Raw genomic sequence first — 21,897 nt, 5'->3', positions numbered from 1 at the left:
GACGTTTTATTAAGCAAAGGATGTTCTGCCATTGCTGTAAATGACCAATGTTGGGCGCCGAACTTTGAACCACTTGAGGCGGCCGCGAAAAAAACATGGCGAATTCGACGTGCAGTGAAGGCGGCTGTACAGAATTGATACGCGCGCCAGGATCACAGTGATAAGCCCGCATGCCGGCGGCTGTTAAAAAAACAACAAATACAGTTTTGAACGTTTCGCGGCATTACTCCCCCCTCAAAAAAACATCGCCTCGATGTTCTAAAATAAACAAGGCAACTTATATAGAAACATTACAAAGTTTAAACACAACGGATTCTTTAACGCGCGTAATGAGGCTTCAGGCGAACAACATGTACGATTTCTGGGCGCGCGCGTCGCCGTTGTGATGCTGTCGTACCGTCGGGAATGACTTCATAGTCGAGTTGTCCGACGCGGCGAAGGATTTTGTATGGACCAAAGCATCGACGCAGCAGCTTTTCACTTCGTCTACGGCGGCGAATTGAAGTCCAGACGCACACTTGGTCTCCTGGATTGTACTCTGCGGGGCGTCGTCGTAAGTTGGATCGTCTGGTGTCGGTGCGCTGTTGGTCTTTAATATGTAGCCGTGCGAGTCGTCGGGCGTCCTCTGCACGCTGCAGGTAGGCGGCGACGTCAAAGTTGTCCTCGTTGGTTACGTGCGGCAGCATTGCGTCGAGTGTCGTCGTGGGCTCCCTGCCGCACATAAGCTTGAATGGGGTCGCTCTGGTCGTCTCCTGGACTGCCGTGTTATACGCGAAGATCACGTATGGCAAGATGGCGTCCCAGGTCTTCTGTTCAGCGTCGACATACATGGCTATCATGTCCGCGATCGTTTTGTTCAGGCGCTCCGTAAGGCCATTGGTCTTGGAATGGTATGCAGTTGTTCGTCGATGGCTTGTATCACTGTATTCCAGGATCGCTTGCGTCAACTCTGCCGTAAACGCCGGTCCCCTGTCAGTGATGAGCATTTCTGGGGCGCCGTGTCGCAAGAGAACTTGCTCGACAAAAAATTTGGTAACTTCTGCCGCGGTACCATTAGGCGGTGCTTTTAATTCGGCGTAACAGGTATGGTAGTCAGTGGCCACAATGATCCACTTGCTATCCAGAGACGAAGACGGAAAGGGGCCGAGGAGATCCATCCCAATTTGTTTAAAGGGCAGGTCTGGGGGCGGAATCGGTGTTCATAGTCCTGCTGGTGTGATCGGTGACGTCTTGCGTCGTTGGCACCCACGACATGTCTTCACGTAGTGGGCAACTTCGGCATGCAGTCGCCGCCAGTAGTACTTCTCCTGAATTCGACGCAACGTGCGTGCGAACCCGAGATGGCCTGCTGTGGGCTCATCGTGCAACGCCTGCAGAATTTCTTGCCGGAGATTTTTAGGCACAAGAAGCTGCTCGGTCCTGTTGGGTGTGAAGTTCATCTTAACGAGGAGGTCATTGCTTAACGCGAACGATGATAAATGTCGCCTGAACACAGCAGGAGGGGAAGCAGTCTTTTCTTCCAAGTAATCGGCTAGCGCTTTTAGCTTAGGGTCTGATCGCTGTTGTTCTGCAAAACTGCTGGCACTTACCGGTCACAAAAAGGCGTCTCCGTCGTCTTTTTTCGCCGGTGCATCAACGGGGGCTCGTGACAAGCAGTCTGTATCGGAGTGCCTGCGGCCTGACTTGTAGACGACTGTGATGTCAAATTGTTGAAGACGTATGCTCCATCGGGCAAGGCGGCCGGAGGGGTCTTTCTAATTAGCTAGCCAGCAGAGCGCGTGGTGGTCGCTTGCCACCTTGAATGGTCGACCGCATAGGTATGGGCGAAACTTAGAAGCGGCCCAGATGATCATGATGCACTCCTTCTAGGTCGTTGAGTAATTGACTTCGGCTTTTGTGACGGACCTGCTAGCATAGGCGACTACTTTTTCCTGTCCGGCACTCTTCTGGACGAGAACGGCTCCTAGGCCCACACTGCTCGCATCAGTATGAATTTCGGTCTCGGCGTTTTAATCAAAGTGGCCAAGTACTGGAGGGCACTGCAGACGGCGCTTAAGTTCGTCGAAAGCTTCTTCTTGCGGCGCTTCCCATTTAAAAGGTACGTCAGTCTCTGTGAGCTGTGTCAACAGTTCGGCGATGCGCGAAAAGTCCCTGACAAATCGTCGATAATAGACGCACGGGCCAAGGAACCTGCGCACGGCTTTCTTGTCTGCAGGCTGTGGAAATTGTGCGATTGCAGCTGTTTTCTGCGGGTCTGGCCGAACACCATCCTTGCTAACGATGTGACTTAGGAACCGCAGTTACTCGTAGGTGAAGTGACACTTCTCTGGTTTTAACGTTAGTCCCGATGATTTGATGGCTTCCAACACTGTCTGCAGCCGTTTCAGGTGGTCTTCACAGTCTGACGAGAAGGCGACGACATCATCCAAGTATACTAGGCAAATCTGCCACTTGAAGCCCGCCGTCACAGTGTTCATTACTCGTTGAAACGTCCCTGGTGCGAAGCAGAGTCCAAATGGCATCACCTTGAACTCGAAAAGGCCGTCCGGTGTCATGAATGCGGTCTTCTCGCGATCTCTTTCGTTGACCTCAGTTTGCCAATATCCGCTGTTCAGGTCCATCGATGAGAAGTACCTTGCATTGCAGAGCCGGACCAGTATGTCGTCGATGCCGGGAAGTGGTTAGACATCCTTGTTAGTTATGCTATTCAAGCGGCCGTAATCGACGCAGAAGCGAAGTGTGCCGTCTTTCTTCTTCACCAAAACGACTGGTTCCGTCCAGGGGCTGTTGGATGGCTGGATCACGTCATCACGCAGCTTTTCATCAACTTGATCGCGTATGGCCTGGCGTTCTCATGGCGATACAAGGTAGGGGCTTTGACGTAGCGGTTGAGTGTTTTAGTCCATGATGACGCGATGCTTTGCCAACGGAATTTGCCGCACCTTCGACACTGAAGAAAAGCACTCGCTGTAGTTTTCAAGAAGAGTGCGGATCCGGTCTTTTCTGTCTCGGGGGAGCGCTGGATTAATGTCGAAATTGGACTGCTTGGCTCGGTTGGGTGCATCGTCTTCAAGTTGGCTGGGGAGCGCGAAGACTTCTCGGGTGTCCGCTAGCTCGTTAAGGAAAGCAATCATCATGCCCTTGTTCAGGTGCCGATATTCGTCGGTGAAGTTCGTGACGAGCACATCAGCTTGTCCATGACGGAAACGGACGATGCCTTTTGCGATGCCAAGTCCTCTATCCAGTAACAACTGAGTGCTTCCTTCGACAACCCTTCCGTGATTTCGACTTCTGTTGTAACCACAGGGACGATGACGCTTGATCTGGGCGGTACGGTCAATTCTCCGTCGAGGACGTTGAGAGCGACGCGATTCGTCGAAGTTCTCGTAGCAGGTATGGCTTTGTCGGTCGAGAGCTTGATGAGTTTTGATCGGAGGTCGATGATCGCTCGATGTTCGTTCGGAAAATACATGCCCAGAATCGCATCGCGGGAACTGTGCTGTAGGACGACGAAGCTGACACGGTAGGTACGTCCATTTACTGTAACCCAGCTTGCGGTGGATCACTCCGACGGCTTAATAAGGTTACCACAAGTGGTGCTGATTAGCGGGCCGTCCCAAGTGGTCTTCACTTTCTTGAGCTGGGCGGCGAAAGCTACACTGATGACCGGCACCGGTGTCCACTAGGGAGGTAACATGCGTGCGTCCGTCGACAGCAACCTCAGGGTCGCTTGTTCGCGTCCTAGTATTGCACGTTGGCTTCGGTGTTCGATCTCAGCTTCGTCTTGTGCTGAGGTCGTGGCCGGGGCTCACCGTCGTAACGTCGCTGGACGCTGATGTCAACTTGAAGTCTGGTCATGATCTAGTCGACGTTGTCGTCTTGTGGAACGGCGATTTAATGGCTGCGTCGCCGTCACTCATCGTCGGCGATGGAGGATCTTCGTGTTTTCGCCGTGAAGCAACCTCACCTCCAAAGGTTTCTCTATTCTGTTTCCCCTGCGGGGTATTGGGGACCTTCCGCGTACACTCTCATCGTAGTTACGGCCTGGCAACGCAAAGCGGGCCCTGTACGGCGATGGGGACCTGAACCGGCAGCTTGGTGGCGCAATCTCACAGCTACGCAGATAGTTGTCGATTTCGTGCGGTCGTTCATCTGCGCGTGGTCGTGGAGCGTCGACTGCAAATCCGCGGAGTCCGATTCGTCGGTACAGGCAGTGGCGCAGATTGTGGCCGGCCTCACCGCAGTGGAAGCATAATGGCCGGCTGTTTGCTGTCCTCCAGGCGTCGCACTTCCTGGGGCTTGGGGGTCGTTGGTAGGCTCGGCGGGCGGGTGCCAAGGGGCGGCTTTCAGGAACAGGACGGTAGCGGCGAAGGCTTTGAAATCATCACGTCGGGGCGCAGGGCGACGTAATGTAGCAGCGTAGTTCATCGCTGTTGCCTCTTGGGCTGGAACAGTCGCAGCCGTCGCTTGAGGTACGCCCAGCGCCTGCTGGACTTCTTCATGGACGACGTCCGCGAGCGTCGCCACCTGGGGATGTTGCGATGATGGCAGCAATCGGCGGAGCTCCTCTCGCATGATCTCCCGGATGAGGTCCCGAAGGTTCTCTCCGCTTGCAGATGCGCTGGGATAGTGGCTTGAGTAGTCTGGTTGAAGTGGTTGCTCGTAGTGGCGTATCCGGGTGTCCAACGTCTTCTCGACGGTCGATGCTTCACTTTCAAATTCTTCCACAGTTTTCGGCGGGTTCCAGACAAGCCCTGCAAGAAGCGACTCTTTAACGCCTCGCATTAATATTGTCACTCTCTCACCTTCGGTCATGTTAGGTCGACGCGGAGAAACGGGCGCTTCATCTCCTCTACGTAGACCATGACGGGCTCCTTTGGAAGTTGAATTCTTGATTGAAGGAGGGCCTGAGCTTTTTCTTTTCGGACAGAGCTTGCAAAGGCCATCAAAACTCTGCTTTGAATATATCCCAATCCTTGAAAGAAGTCTCGTGATTTTCGAACCAAACTCGGGCATGTCCTTAAAGAAGAAATTAGACTTGCCTGAGTTTCGCAGCGTCGTTCCAGCCGTTGAATTCTTCCACACGGTCGAAAAGGTCCATCCAGTCTCTCGCATATTCATCCGGTCGTCCATGGAAGCAGGGGGGCTCACGGGGTTGGACGAAAACAAACGGTGCTGTAGGCTGGACGATTGTCAGCGTCGATGCCTTCCGAGATGGAATGGGGTCCGGCAGCAGACCGTGTACAGTTAAAGCCCTTAAAGCCGGCGACTGGTTCGGTAGCCTGTTGGCTGGTCCTCCAGGGTAGCAGGAACGAGGCTGGGGTCTCCGACTGAAGGTTCAAAGGCAGCACCTCCCCCAGATGTCACGTGGTGGTGACAAGGCCGTAGACACCGAAAGAAGACACAGGCTTGATGGTACAGAATTTAACTCTTTATTAGGCTGACTTGCGCCCGCAAAAGAACTAAGCAATTCGGCGGCAGCGATAGCAACAAACGTGCTCGTCGATCGTCGAACAAAGGATGCCTGTCACACTCAACGCTCAATTTAAAGGCTGCTCAGAACAATCTAGATAACGTAGCAAACTGCTACTAGCACAACCTGGAACATTGTGGAAACATGAGCAAGTGATCGAAATCATCGAGACAGATCTCAGCGCATCGTTCGCGACAAAGAAAATGATAATGCGTCGTATCGCGACAAAGAGCATGAACAAACACGGGATACAGAATTGATACGAGCGCCAGGATCACAGTGATAAGCCCACAGGCCGGCGGCTGTTAACAAAACAACAAATAGAGTTTCGAAGGTTTCGCAGCAATAATTAAGACGCAGATTTACAGCCGCACGAGGTTGTAGCTACCGTCCCGTTGCAAATGATTTGCTCTCATAGAGAAACCATCGATCCGCGCCGTCGATGCCAAGCGCAGCATTGCGGACCGCTAATTCAAGCGGTTGATCTGCATGAGACGAGACATTTCAGAGAACAACAGAAGGGGAAGTTGGACGAATTCTAGGTTGTTCATGATGGTTTCGTGGGCGCTCTTTAACACAGAGACAAAGAAAAGAAGAGAAATAAAGGCGCCAGTCCCGTGTTTTCTTCTCTTTGTCTCTGTATTAAACAGTGCCCACCAAACCATAATGAATTTCAGAGAGCACTGCTATGCTTTCTAATTATCTGTCTGATCGGTTCGTGAGTACAACCTGAGGGGTCATATGGTTCGATGGCTGTGTAGGAACTTCATGCGACAGGCCGCGAGGGATCACCAAAAACTTTCTTAAACGCCGGCCCTAAACACTTCCTTTTTTTCCCTTGCACTATGCACTCACTGCAATATTAATGAATTGAACAACCATTCCACGATGGGAAAAGCAAGCAAAAATAAACACAGCTTCTATTTTAATGAAGAAATGTATGTTTCATGTACATGGCACATGTTTGCTTGCCACGTGCGATGTGTTTCATATATAAAGTTTCTTTTTTATATGCATGCGGGCTCACCATTTGCTTATTGTTTAGAAAAAAATAAGTATTCTGGAGTACGCTATAACGGTACGGTCTAATCATAGGATGTAGGTGAGTGATATTTTGTGCTAATTACTTTTTTTACTACAGCCTGAAAATAATCTCCCTTTATTGATCTGCATTTTATCGTTTAGACAGTAAGAAATACGCGCGCGCGGAGCCGCCCTAGCTTCATACAATGATTTCTGCAGTCATCTTTCGCTTTCTTTCCTTATTGTCCGTTTATTCCCCTCTGCACGTGTAGTGTAGCCTGAGAATCGCCTAATTGACCTTCCTGTTATTCCGTTCTTCTGTTTCTATCTCTTTCTAGGACATCTTTTGCGTTTCGCAAGAGCCTTTGGCACGCAAGCGCATGGAAATTTAACCGACTAGGTGTAAGGCCCAGATATGCTCCGATTAACCAATAAACGTTTCCACCACCACCTTCCACTTCGTGTGTGAGTGAAAGACTCTCTTTCTCTCTTCTCTCTGTCTTCCTCCATCTCTCTCTCTCTGCGCTACTTTCCGCGCTCTAAGCAACTCAAGCCGACACAATATGTTAGAAACTTAAGCAGACTTGGTGACCTGACGGTAGCTGGTCATAACGAGGCTTTTCGAAAAAGGTGGGTAGCACAGCCAGTACCTAACAGTAAATAATACTTTGAGACTGCAAGTGTTATCCTCAGAGATGGACATTACCGGCTGCGCCGGCGCCTCTTCGTCAGTGCTTGAGCTACTTTGGAAATCTGTCGATTCCTTCTGTTTACGACCAAGTCGTTAAACGTTTTAGTTCCTGCATTTAAAGGGCCACTGTCCAGGGAAGGCCCTTTTAAGCAAAGGAGCCCAGTGTTTCAATCAGGTACCGGAGATAGTCTGTGCAAAATGCTACAGTGACACGCGCGCCGCAAAGCATCTAAAATACAATTCAAAGCTCTCTCATGCTCTCCTGTGGGAAGCCAGCTTCCCCGTTTCCTGCGCTGGCCCGACGGGCCACAATAATGACGTACGTACCGCGAACGACGTCCATTGGTCCGGCTCGCTGACTGACGGGAGAAGGATGGGTGCCTACCGCTCGCTGCGCGCTTTTCCCTCGCCACGGCCAGACTGAATCCAGCGGCGCGCGCTCTCTCGGCCGTTTTCTTTTTTTTTTCGCGCTCGCGGAATGCCACGCCCCACCTCCCGCCAAACGCGGAGGAGGAAGGGGAATTTGTCTTGCGGAGGCTAGACGACATCGGGCAGGAGAGTGAAAAACCTTTGCGAGGGAACGGAAGGAGAGAAGCATGACAGAATCGGGTGATTGCGGTGGCTGTAACTGCGTTATTAGTTACTCTTTTCAAAAACATTTTGCGGCCTTGCGTTCTAGGGGCAAAGTCTCACAGTCACCGGGGAAGAAAATATTTTCGACCGGAGGGTGGACAGTGGGCCTTTAAAAGCCAAGTGAACGTGAGAGGTCATCGGCGCTTATGAACAGCAATGCTACTTTCCACTTTCATTTGGCACCACTGCGAATATTCCATTGCCGTTCTTCAGCTGAAACTCGAATGTTCGACCGCAAGTATGTCATGACACACTACTACCGTAAAGCCACAACATACTTCACTCGCCTCAATAAAACCCGAGGCTTCCGAAACACGGAATGTACCGCAGCGTATCGGTTCCCGCATGAGCACCGTTGTTTTTCATACTTGGCGCCAATATATAGTAGCAGACGACAGCGCGCTTTTTTTTCTGTCACTTTATTTCTATTTTTCATCAAAATGTGTAACCCGATTGTGTGCTTACGTAACCTGGCACCGTCCTACTGCACACGTCACGCGTACGTCACAATTTGAACAAAATGGCGTATTGTCGAGAATAGGGCCCCAGAATTCTATACAGTTGCTAGATAACAAGCCATTTAGGAATCAAATAGTTATACTAAAATATAATAAAAATTGTACGATTAATAAAATACAAAAAAAAATGAAAAGCCTTTCACCTACTTTACCTTAGCAGTCTTAAGTGCCTGCTAGAGTTGTTTTTTTTGCGTTTTTGGAGCAACTCCGTGGGGAGACTGCAATGTTTCAATCATGTATGCCTAAGTGACATACTGTTCTGTAGCGCCACGAATTCCCATATTTATAATTTTAGTTATGATCGTCCAATATACAATGTGATGAGATAACGTGCTGTAAGAAAACAAACGTAGGTTAATGACATCCTTGTAAAAACAAATTAGGTGGGCGGATGAGGTTAAGAAGTTCGCAGGGGTCAAGTGGATGCAGCTAGCACAGAACCGGGTTAATTGGAGTAATCTGGGAGGGACCATCGACCTGCAGTGGCTATAGTCAGGCTGATGATTATGATGATGACTAGATCTCAGCCGCACTTGGCTGATGGTAGCGACTTTTTTCTTGCTTCGTCTTTGTCATGATGTTTGTTTGTTTTTTTCATGGTGCTAATGTATATTAACCCTCATATTGGGTTCAAACGAGTGTACGATATTACAATTAATAAAATATTTTCCTGCCGTGTCATCTCGTACTCATCCTGTTGTTTTTTTCGCCTTCTTACTGAATCTTTATCAAGTGATCGGCGTGTCGATACTGACATAGGTCTGTTTTATTTTTTAGCTCCGACATATTATGCTGCCAAATGTTCTCTAAGTGCTTAATACAGGTTGTTTTAACTCCACATATTCTCTTATTCTGTACTTATATATTTACGCCAAGAGATGTGCAGTAAATGTCATCGATGGAGTAACATATTTATAACTGTCGTCAAAATGCTGTTATTGATATTGTCAAAGGGTGGTGATAATGTCCCAGGACACTAACAAGGGGGTTGTGCTGGAAATCGTCTGAACCCTTTATTAAATTGACTTCCACCCCAAAAATGACTAAGCAAATCGGCATCAATGGTAGCAACGAAAAAAAAATAGTCCAATTGTACACAGTAATATGTAGTACGCAGTCATGCCCGATACACACTCGAAAAAGAAAGAAAGCAATACCAATGGTAAACCAAAGTACAATGTCATTATTATCTAACCCCAGGAGGTATTGAGGGGGGTGCAAAAGAGGGGCGGCAAAAAGCAAACAATCACCCCCCCCCCCCCCCCCCCCCATGGCAGTAAAAATGAATATGCACCTACAAACCAAGCGCGTTCATTGCGATACGCAACGAGGGACACAGAAGGCAATGCTGTGGAACTTGCAAGCTGGGCAAAGTAAACCGTACACAGCTAGGTGAAATAACAGGACCAAGAAATAAGAAAAGGGCACGTGATGCCCATTAAAACGCTGTATACTGTACTAATGGGTGACTTCAATGCCTGGTGTCATCGACAGTACAGGAAAAATGGAAGAACGCAAACATTATCCGCATTCATAAGAAACGGGACGCTAAGGACCTTAAAAATTACAGACCGATCAGCTTAGTGTCTGTTACGTATAAGGTATTTACTAAGGTAATCACTAATAAAATCAGGTCAACCTTAAACTGCGATCAAGCAAAAGATCAAGCAGGGTTTCGGAAACGGTACTTTACTATCGATCATATCCTTACCATCAACCAGTTGATAGAAAAATGCTCGGAATATAACCAGCCCTTATACATAGTATTAATTGATTACAAAAAAGCATTTGACTCAGTTGAAACCTCGGTGGTGATGCAGGCATTGCGAAATGAGGGGGTAGACGAGCCATATACGTGAAAGTGCTGGAAGATATATATAGTGGCTGCACAGCAACCATAATTCTGCATAAAGAAAGTAACGAAATTCCCATAAAGAAGGTGTTAGGCAAGGAGGCACAATCTCCCCAGTACTATTCACAGCTTGCTTAGAGGAAGTATTCAGATACTTGATATGGGAGCAGTTAGGGATAAGGGTAGATGTAGAATACCTCAGTAATCGGCGATTTGCTGATGATATTGCCTTGCTAAGTAGCTCAGGATATGAACTACAAAGATTGATTAGTGACCTAGACAGGAAACGTAGAAAGGTATACGCTTGAACATCAATATGCAAAAGACTAAGGTAATGTTCAACAGCCTCCGGAAGGAACAGCTGTTTACGTTAGGTAGCGAAGCACTGGAAGTAGTAGGCGAATATGTCTACTTAGGACAGGTAGTAACCGCAGATCCGGACCATGAAAAGGAAATAACAAGAAGAATAAGATTGGGATAGTGTTCCAGTATTACTCTTGTTTGGGCGAGTTGGTTCATCTTTGAAAGGTTACGTATACTTGCGCGAAGAAGACGGGACACAAAAAAGGCCCACATACGAAATGTGCGGAGCGCAACTTCCCACTGGTTTAATTTTGAAAAGGCCGATACATTTAAACCGGCGCTGTGCATACCCAAGAAAAATGAACGCACTGCCCACGTAGCGTCCCGCCGCCAAGTTTTCCGCCAGATAGCAAACGTGTAAAACTGATATCGTTCGATATACAGTAATGAAATACAAGAAAAGGCCACGACACGGATAAAGGGGAAGATCAAGCATGAAGTGAACGATGAACATATAACATTTCTTAGCAAATGCAGTGTCAAGGAAATAAAAAACATAAAGAAAAAAAAACACCACAAAAATAAAAACAAAAAACAAAAAATGGACAATGTGTAAAATTTGCTCATTGTAGCAATAGCACTGTCAAAAAGTAAGAAATAACTAGATGCTGAAAGGCCAGAACAAGGCAAACACGGTGGGAAAAGGCTTATCTAACTAAACATCAAACGAAGGCTAGGTCAACAACCCACCAAAACTAAGGTGAGGCAAACAAGAAAAAGAACTCACACGTGTCCATCTAAGAATGTTATCTCTTTTCTCGTACTGCTAAGCAAAGAGATAACATTCTCAGATGGACACGGCGAAGGCCCCTCCCATATTTCTCCATTTAACCCGGTTCTGTGCTAACTGCATCCACTTGACCCCTGCGAACTTCTTAATCTCATCCGCCCAACTAACTTTCTGCCGCCCCCTGCTACGCTTTCCTTTCCATGGAATCCAGTTTGTTACCCTAAGCGACCATCGGCTATCCTATCTTCGCACTACATGTCCTGTCCATGTCCATTTCTTCTTCTTAATTTCCACTAGAATGTCCGTAACCTGAGTTATTTCTCTGACCCACTCTGCCCGCTTCCTATCTCTTAATGTTACCCCTACCCTTTTTCGTTCGATAGCCCTCTGGGTGGTCCTCAACTTTTGAACTCTCGTGGTTAACCTCCACGTTTCGGCCTCATAGGTGAGTACAGGTAAGATGCAACTGTTGTATACTTTCCTCTTGAGCGATACCGGTAAGCTGCTAGTCATAATCTGCGAGTGCTTGCCAAATGCGCTCCATCCCAATCTTATTCTTCTTGTTATTTCTTTTTCATGATCCGGGTCTGCGGTAACTACCTGTCCTAAGTAGACATAATCGCCTCCTATTTCCAGTACTTCGCTACCTAATGTAAACTGCTGTTCCTTCCCGAGGCTGTCGAACATTACCTTAGTCTTCTGCACATTGATTTTCAAGCCTACCTTTCTACTTTTTCTGTCTAGGTCATCAATCATTATTTGCAGTTCATCCCCCGAGTTGCTTAGCACGGCAATGTCATCAGCAAATCGCAGATTACTAAGGTATTCTCCATTTACCCTTCTCCCTAACTTCCCCCATTCCAAGTCTCTGAATACTTTCTCTAAGCAAGCTGTGAATAGTACTGGGGAGATTGTGTCTCCTTGCCTAACACCTTTCTTTATGGGAATTTTGTTACTTTCTTTATGCAGAACTATGGGTGCTGTGCAGCCACTATATATATCTTCCAGCACTTTCACTTACGGCTCGTCTACCCTCTGATTTCGCAATGCCTGCATCACCGCCGAGGTTTCAACTGAGTCAAATGCTTTTTTGTAATCAATGAATACTATGTATAAGGGCTGGTTATATTCCGAGCATTTTTCTATCACCTGATTAATGATATGGATATGATCGATAGTAGAGTACCGTTTCCGAAGACCTGCTTGATCCTTTGCTTGATTGCAGTCTAAGGTTGTCCTTATTCTATTAGCGATTACCTTAGTAAATACATTATACATAACAGACAGTAAGCTGATTGGCCTGTAATTTTTAAGGTCCTTAGAGTCCCCTTTCTTATGAATGAGGATAATATTTGCATTATTCCATGGTTCCGGTACCGTCGATGACACCACGCACTGCGTATACAGGGTGGCCAGTTTTTCTAGCATGATATCCCCCCCCCCCTCCTTCATCAAATCTGTAGTTATCTGATCCTCTCCAGCTGATTTCCCCCTTTTCATAATTTCTAGTGCTTCCTAGACCTCGTCCTTCGTCACTGGTGGAACGTCTGACTGTTTTTCCCTGCCGCCAATCTCATTACGATCCTGACTTCTTTGGCTACTGTAGAGATCTGAATAGAGCTCCTCGGCTACTTTGACTATCTTGTCCATATTCGTGATGACGTTGCCCGCCTTGTTCCTTACCGCATACATCTGGTTTTTGCCTATGCCCAATTTCGTATTTACCGATTTAAGGCTTCCCCGTTTCTTTACAGCATGCTCACTTTTCTCCATGTTATACTTCCTTGTATCGGCCACTTTGCGCTTATTGATTAGCTTTGATATCTCGGCCAATTCTATCTGGTCTGTTGGATTCGTAGCTTTCATACTCTGGCGTTTCTTAATCAAATATTTCGTCTCCTTGGACAGCTTACCGGTATCCTAACTATCCTACCACCTACTTCTACCGCGCACTCAGTAATGATATCTCTGAAATTATTGTTCCTTGCTACTAGGGTAATGTCGCCATCCTCGGTTAGAGCTGAATATCTATTCCGTAGCGAGATCCTGAACTCTTCAGCCCTCCCCCTCACCGCTAATTCGTTGATGGGTTTCTTTCGTACTAATCTGTTGCGTTCCCTCTTCACATTTAGACTAATTCGGGACCTCACCATCCTGAGGTCACTGTATCGCACTTTCCCGATTACCTCTACATCTTGCATAATGGCGGGGGTTGAACACATTATGAAGTCGATTTCATTTTTAGCCTCCCCGTTAGGACTTTTCCATGTCCATTTCCGGTTGTTCCGTTTGCTGAAGAAGGTATTCATGATTCGTAAGTTATTGCGCTCTGCAAACTCAACTAGTAACTGCCCCCTTCTATTCCTAGAACCAATGCCATAGTCACCTACTGCCTAGTCTAATGCCTGCTTTATCCCTATCTTGGCATTGAAGTCGCCGATTAGTACAGTATACTGCGTCTTTACTTTTCGCATTGCCGATTCTACATCTTCGTAGAAGCTTTCAACTGCCTGATCATTATATCTACATATAGGTGCATAGGCCTGTACAACCTTCTGTTTATACCGCTTATTAAGCCTAATTACGATGCCTGCCACCCTCTCATTATTACTATAGAATTCATCTATATTACCTGCTATATACTTATTGACAAGGAAACCTACTCTCCTAGTTGTCGCCTCTCTGGTAAGCCTCGATAACTCAGTACATGCCCATCCTTCAGTACAGTATATGCCTCATTCAGCCTCCTAACGTCACTAAGCCCTATGACATGCCATTTCATGCCCTCTAGTTCCTCTAACAGCACTGCTAAACTAGCTTCACTATCTAGGGTTCTAGCATTAAACGTTGCCAGGGTCAGTTTCCAATGGTGGCCTGTCCAGCGGAGCCAGGCTTTCTTAGCACCCCCTGCTGCGTCACAGGTCTGACCGCCGCCGTGGTCAGTTGTTCCGCAGCCGCTGGTGACTGAGGGCCGGCGTTTTGTGGAGCTTATCATGAGAGGTTACGGCCAATTACTGCACCACGGTGGCCATCTCCTGTTCTGGTGAAGGAGTGCGTTGCCGGAGGTATTCACCGGCATCAGGTCGCACCCTAAATCAGTTTATGCAATTCCATCGACATGCGGATTTTTTTTTTTTTTGTTAATCCGGTGGAGAATTGCGCGGCACCGGGATTTGAACCCCGGCCCTCTTGCATGTGAGGCGGATGTTCTACCGCTACGCCACCACTGCACCGCTAAATAAACAAATATTATAAAATAAAATAAATATTTTATTCCAATTTGCTCTATCCCCGACTTCACGGTTTATGCTATTGTAGTAGACGTTTGAAATTCCCGTCAAAATCATGTGGCTGGGACGTCATAACTCCGTGAACGGATCAGTATTTTCGTAACGAGAACGCTGTACTCCGACGGAACAATTCCGTGTTTTCCGTCGAACTTGAAGCCTGTCGCTCGAGAAAATCACGATGAAAGTTTGGTAAAGGTCTCCCAGCCACGCTCAAGTTTGGAGCCGTCAACTATTTCGGCGTCCGGGGCCATCATCTCTCATTTTTAAGTATCTCGAGCCCAGTGTATGGATGTGAAGCTCTCTAAGTGACACGAGGACTATGAGAAACTCCGCTGTGATGGCCTGCGGTCTAATTTACACCGCCTGCGTTCCTCGACGTGCCCTTTTGTCGCGGGCGAAGCACAGTCGTAGACGTAGAGGGCCGAGGTTTAACCGCCGAGCCCAGAGCACTCCACTAGCGACCGCTCCGTCCTGATCAGCAGGTGGCTCGAGCTATGTCCGTAGCTCTCCGCAAATGAGCGTCGTCCCGATACGAAGGTATGTACAAAACAGAGATCGACGCAAATGGAAGCAAAATGTAGAAAATTAAAGGAGAATGCCGCGGCATAGAGTGCATAAAGAGGAAAAGCGCGAAGAAAATGGTAAAATGGTTAAAAAAGACTGAAACAAAATAAAAGAAGAAAGCAGTCTAAAGTGGAGAGTCATTGCTATTACGCAAAAAGTACGGTTTAAGGCGCGTACGTGCACAATGCCAGTCCGTGTTTGCCGACAACCTAAAGCCACTCTTACACGAGGAACAACTTTATAATCCACATCGCCAACTCGGCGGTCCTAAATAGCGGTGTAGCCGTTTCTCTGGCGGACAGGTGTCCACACGCCTGTCACCCGAGTTGTAGGTAACTGTTTGCTGGTAAGTACTCGGTCGGAAGATTCTCGTTTCTAGCAAGTATAAGGCGCCATTGTCACAGGACGACTGATAACTATGTATCGTATATACAGCGCAGTAAATAACACCTGTCAAAGATTAACAATGCAGGATGAAGGTATAGCATCACTACTACTCCGATATGCTGCGGGAGCTTAACGACGTTTTCAGTTTTGCTCGTCAGACAAAACAAGAATATCGTGTAAAGCGGTTGAGCGCGAACTAATGCCGAATAAATAGCATCACCCCCCCCAATAGTTTTCACCTAGTCGCAGCTACGCTCAGGACCCCACAAAAGGAGCCCGTGGAAAAGGGCAAGAGAAAGGGGCGCAATAGTGATTCCAGTAATTTGGACTGGGCACCCCACACTATCCACAAAGAGGTCACTGTCAGAGAATAGTAAGGAAAGATGTCGCCATCGCGGATTTCGCAAATAAAATTGAGGGGGCCCGGAGGTAAAACATTTTTTGCGTTAGTCCTTCCTGAGTGACGCCCTATGTCCAGGGCCCCATGTGCCGCCGCTATCCTTCAGGCCCACTAGAGAAGTTGGCACTGGTCTAGCGGGCCTTTAAAGGTATATGATGCGACAGCACTGCCGTCTGTGGTTAAGTCCCCTCGCGGACCATCGTTGGCATTCGATAACTTAATCTGTGCATCCCTTATCTCTCACGTAGTCATTTGCATAGACTTGAAACTATAGATACCGGAAGGTGGCTGTGCCACGGAATGATTCTGTAGAGTGGGTCAGTGGAGGTTGTGACCGAAGGGTCGAATAATGAGGATGGTGCTACGAGAACAGGTGACTACCGTAAAAGCATATGGCAAAGGTGCCAGAAAGGCGCAGCACGGAATAGAAGGGGGCAGATGGGGTTAGATAGTGAGAAAGGCAGCGGAGGAGGGAAACGCGAAAAGTGGTAAGTGGAGCAGAATACAGCGGGTCGTGCTCAGTTTAAGCCGACTTAAGCGTAATATGGCCCCGCCTCAACAGAGCAGTGGTTCAGGCGCTCGACTGCCCAAGGATGAGAAATCGAATCCCGGCCTCTTTTCGATGGAGGCAAAAAGCGCCTGTGTGCTGTGCGATGTGAGCGCACGTTAAAGCCCTCTGATAGCCTGTGTTGCTTCGGGACGTTCAACCCCGAAGCGGTGAAATATGATCGCACAGAACGCCTTGTGTTTTGCTTCCATCCCTGAGGCCGTTGAGTTACTTCAAGTCTTGTATGATAACTACACCTGAAGGCCCAAGTAAGTTCTTGCGCCGCAGGTAGTCCTTTCTTGCAGCGCTAGCTGTGGGGCACCCTTGACGCAAAACGATTAGCCGTGCGCGTTGGCTAAGACAAAAAGGCTGCAAATTGTTCCTGCAAATTTCGCACACTTAATTCTCCTTTCACATTTTGCATCTTCGTGGATGGTTCTTAGTTTTTGGTCATTTCCTCGCTTAAATACGACGTTCAATTGCGGCAGTGAAGCATTTCGGGTGTTTTCTCCCTACGGCTTTCATTTGCATTCTGTTCACCGTCAAAATTCTTACTCCAAAAATGGTCTTGCGAAAGCAATCCACGTCATTACGACAGTTTCATGAAATGCTTTTTGTGTGCCTAAAAGCTCATTTTGCCCGAAGGCGCCTAAACGGCGGAAAACGCCGTCACCTGATTCCTTGTTCTGCTTTCCTTTCGCTCACTCCGAGGTCAGACCAATGAAGGCTGTTCTTGCTCAGGAAGCAGTAATATTAGAGCCAGCGACCAATACCGGTTTCGAGAAAGTAAGCGTGAGGCACGAAATTGTAAGCCAAAGAACAAGCTGCTTCCCTAAGAGCTTCGTGGCTCCGATGTGTTTTAATGATCGGTTCAAAATCACTGGCTCGCTTAATTTGTTCAAAATTCAAGGGGCAGATGATAGGAGTGCTTAATAAGTCAGCATCTACCGAAAGCGTGTGCCGATCTAGGTATACCATGAGGTATTCCCACAAACTAATTTTCGTGCACTTTCCATCTTGAGACTTATTTCTGTGAATGACTTGCATTCGTAGTGCACAAAATACAAGCAAAATAAAATACGGCATTAAAGATCAGTCGCTATTAATTATTACAACATAGAATAAAAGATAGATGCCCTCCTTCCGCGAATCGCCCGCACTCAAGCTTTACGAATATGCACTATGCCCTTTTTAGTAGTACTGTGCGGATTGTGGAAGCCTGAACAGAGGCCAGTGAAATTGCCCTACCGCTCTCAGACATCTAACACACTCCCTGCAAGCTCGCCATATAGGGAGCCACTCAAAAAACATCAAGGGGGTTTCAAATTGGGCTAGTTCGTGATGCGCTCCAGTGTTTCGTGCCGTTTTCTTTGTCCAAGTTTTTCAAAAGCACGACGATGTCTAAACTTGTGGTCAGCTAGCGCCATCTCTGGCCACCGACATTGTTCAGACACGTGCGTACCTGCAAGATGTGTCCAAATGCAGCAATGGAGGTCCTGTCTGCTCGTCACCGGGCCTTGGGGTCGCTTATCGCGACCAGTGGCTGGACTACGGGCCTGCTGACCCTGACGGGACTAGCGTGGCTCTTCAGAGACTGGCTGCTCTTCCAGGGCGTCATCACGGTCGCCGCCCTGGCCAGCATCGCCAACTGGTTGTAAGCTCGGATGGAATGCGCACAAAGCTTTCAACGCTGAAATAAAACGACAGTGAGCAGGAAGGGAAATAGAGGCAACGAAAAAGAAACACGATCAGTCATGCCCCTACTTATGAGTTGATGCCCAAATACCAACCTAATTTGCTTATTTACAGCTCTGGTATCAAGGTAACCCTTTACATATTCTTTCCTTTACATCGCTTTACAGTATAGCTTTGCAGACTGTCTTGAAAAACAGATTCGCGAACAGTTAGTCCTTCCTTTCTAGGACCCCGGAAGGGGATTTACCAAGTGATCAAAAGCAGACACAGTAACAAAAGTGCACATTTTTTCACAATTTCACTCAACATGGATGAGCAAGTGACAACTATTTCGCGGTTCCAGTGTGAAGCTGGGCTATGAAAAAAAAAAGCAACTTGGAAGAATGTTCCAATTCTTTATCACTCTTGCCGTATCTGTTCGATCTTACCGGTGTCTTCAAGACGCTGTTTCTTGCAGCTTCATTCCCGAGTCTCCACGCTGGCTCCTGGCTATGGGCAGATACGATGAAGCGAGGCAACAACTCGAGAATGCTGTGCGCCAGAACAAAGTGAAGGGGGTCTCAGTGGAGGCCATCATCAAGGAATACAAGGACAAAATAGCAATGGTGAGCACTACATTCGAGGCGGTGCTAAGGACGAACAAGTCCCGCCGATAATCTGCAGTGCCTGTCAAACACAAGTTTTGAGTTTTCATATGAAACTTTTTTTTTCCCTTGTAATTGTTTTGCCGGCCTAATTGATCATGGCTTTTACTTCGGCAGTTTCTGAAATGTTGATGTGGTGTCTTAACCCTTAAAGGCGCAGTTTATTATTTCGACCAAAAACAGACGTTTTCCGGCGGAATAAACAGCGTATGTATCTACACAAGGGTGGACCAGCTGGACAAAATTTAAAACAAACCTGAGCGTTCTTCCTATCTGAAATCAAATAAGCGTTCTTAGGAGTCAGGTAAGGTACCCACCAGTATTCTTGTTCCGCTTACTAGAATAATTAGTTGACAATAACTAATTAGATTTTTAAATAGCGCTTTAAACACTGAAATGGAAGTTGTCCAGCAATGCCACAAAAATAGTCCAACTATACCCAAGTGTTTTTAACGAGGTACCCTTAGCATAGCAATATTTATTTGGCAAAAATGAAAGCCAGTGAAGGTTAAAAATACCACATGACGCAGGTCTCCCTGAGCCTGTATGCGCCGCAATAACCGCGCTCCCCTCAGCGACTTGTAAAATTTGCCTTTTCTGCGTTGATCACGACAAACCTTCGCTTCAGTGCTCATCGCGTAATAAGCGTCATAGGCTTACGCCGCTGTCGGTAATCTCCGATCCAGCAGCAATTCAAAGCTCTGTTGCGGGCATCTCACAAGGTGCAAACCTGGCAGCATTTTAACTCAGTCGCTTATGTCTGCGTTGTAATCGTGGCGTATTGGGCCGCATGGAGCGTACTGTCACGTGGTAGTCTTTAGACTTATCGGGCTTGCATGTCTTGCCTCAAAAGAGAAAAGAAAAAGAACACGATAAGACTACCTGGTCGAAAACGCCATTCTTATTCAAACAACTTTCCTATTCACACTTTACTGCTCATAGAGTGATATTTAAAAGGTAATCAGTTAATGTAAGCTAATTATTCAAATAGGCGAAACGAAAAGGATTCCAGTGGGCACATTACATGACTCGTAATATTCAGTGACTAACTCACTTGATTTCAGTTAGAAAGAACACTTCGGCTTTTGTCACTCAAAAAAGCGAACTTTTAGCTTTTAGCGTTTAATACTAGCGAGTAGTTTTCATACTCACATCAACGATTTCACAGTAAACTGTTATGTTAGTTGAAAATTGTAATATAAACGTACCCGGAGTTGTGACCGCTCTTTATCACGGCATTTATTATTCAAAGCAAACCTAGTCTATATTACAATCTCTTACAGTACGTTAACAACGATAAGCCATATAAAGCTTCAGATACAAACCCAACATCACGGTATTCTCTTTTCCGAGTACTCAGAAGGACACCTGCCACAAGAACAAACTACGGCCGGTAACATACAGACTACCAGATATCTTTTCTGTTGAATCGTGTAGATGCACTCGTAAATTTTAACAAACCTGTCACCAAAAAGTTTCTTAAAGCCCTATTGCTCACATCGCAATTGCACAGTTTAATTTCTTATTTTGTGTCCTTTATTGTATCAGAGAAAACATGTGCTTTTTTATTATTCTACAAGTGTTCTATACTGTATCACTAAATACTACGAACGATTTCATTAATATCGCTTACTTCAATAATTGCAGTTTTTTTTATTGCAAAGCAATCAGCAATATAATGTCAATTTTTTGTATTCTTTTTTCTATCCATAGTTATTTCGAGTGACTAAGATTCATGTAACCAAATTTCTGCATTTCCGCATTGAGTTCATGTTTCGAAGGGCTCTTTTGAATGTTGTTGAATACGTTCCTTAAACTGCCCGCTGAACCTCATCCGGAACGAAAGCCTTTGTCAGGCTCTGTAGTAGCTTTCGCCCCGGCTTTCAGTAATGAAAAGAAAGAAAGAAAGAAAGAAAGAAAGAAAGAAAGAAAGAAAGAAAGAAAGAAAGAAAGAAAGAAAGAAAGAAAGAAAGAAAGAAAGAAAGAAAGAAAGAAAGAAAGAAAGAAAGAAAGAAAGAAAGAAAGAAAGAAAGAAAGAAAGAAAGAAAGAAAGAAAGCCAGCAAGCTCATCAGCTGTTCCAGCTTTTCGATAGGTTTAGGTATGCATTTCGGCTCGGACGGTGCATGTATCGAGATCCGCCGCCACCGATCCTGCACTCTGATTGCCGCCGCACAGGGGCGGCATTGTCGGGAGGCAGCGTGTGGGCCCATATGAACGTTGCGTGACGAGGAGATAGCAGCTCTGACTGACGCCGCTAGCGAGTCAGCAACGTGGCTCTGCCTTTCGGGATGCGCACACTGTGATCCGCTGATGCCGAGCCGGCGGCTCGGCAACCGGAGAGCATTGTCGCCGCCAAGCAGGAAGAGGGAGGGCACGCGCAACAGCTAACGGTGGCGGCAGGAGTGCACGCAGCAATCGGAAAACACGCGTGGTCGCCGCCACGGAGGAAGAGGGAGGGGAGGAAGAGAGATACACGCAGCTGCGAACAGTGCGGCAGGAGTGCCCCTGCTACAGAGCTGGTTACGAGAGACAACGGCGACGCGAAATGCAGGAACGGGCGCCAAGGGGCGGCAAAAACCCCTGGTTGTTTCCGGAGCCCTCGACTGCGGAGTCCCTCATGGTCTGAGTAGCTTTGGGACGTTAAACCCCATAAACGAAACCAAATCATTCAGTAACTAACTCCCCTGGCAGCACTGCTGGTGGGTAAATTGGCTGTGGCTTAGCTTGGTTATGCCTGGAAGATTGCGAAAGCAACGGCTTGGTTCAGCTGGTAGTTTGGACACGGTTGCCCCGTTTGGCTTATGCATGGATTCACTCTGAACACAACATGGTTCTACTATAATTTTACTTTATTTAATCCGATGAATACGCTTTGGTGATCCGTGAAGAAATGGCTTTTGGTCTGTACATCGGTGATGACATAGTCGGAATGCCTATACATTTCTAAATCTAGACTGCTACTCCATTGGGTGGTACTCTTTCGCAGCAAGGGGCATAACTGGAGACAGTACTTCTCGTCAAGTGCTTGGATGAATTGAGGGTCTCTTGTAGGATCCTTATTGTAGTCTCCGTTTATCACTTCGCCT

At 47.1% G+C, this 21,897-nt stretch overlaps 1 protein-coding gene across 2 annotated transcripts in view; it reads left to right on the top strand.

Annotated features, from left to right (window-relative positions):
* Window positions 1-21,897, top strand: part of LOC146171635 (organic cation transporter protein-like) — a 344,048-nt gene that overhangs the window by 196,174 nt on the left and 125,977 nt on the right. For both annotated transcript variants that reach the window (XM_084586399.1, XM_084586400.1), the window contains exons 6-7: window positions 17,957-18,125; window positions 18,624-18,771. In XM_084586399.1, the coding sequence (XP_084442525.1) occupies window positions 17,957-18,125; window positions 18,624-18,771 (317 nt within the window). The remainder of the gene's footprint in view (window positions 1-17,956; window positions 18,126-18,623; window positions 18,772-21,897) is intronic.

Source organism: Amblyomma maculatum, unplaced genomic scaffold (genome assembly GCF_055883805.1).
Source record: "Amblyomma maculatum isolate TAMU_Amacu unplaced genomic scaffold, ASM5588380v1 scaffold_19, whole genome shotgun sequence".
Lineage (NCBI taxonomy): Eukaryota > Metazoa > Arthropoda > Arachnida > Ixodida > Ixodidae > Amblyomma > Amblyomma maculatum.
Note: the sequence above shows the minus strand (reverse complement) of the source record. Positions and strands in the feature narration are given on the sequence as shown.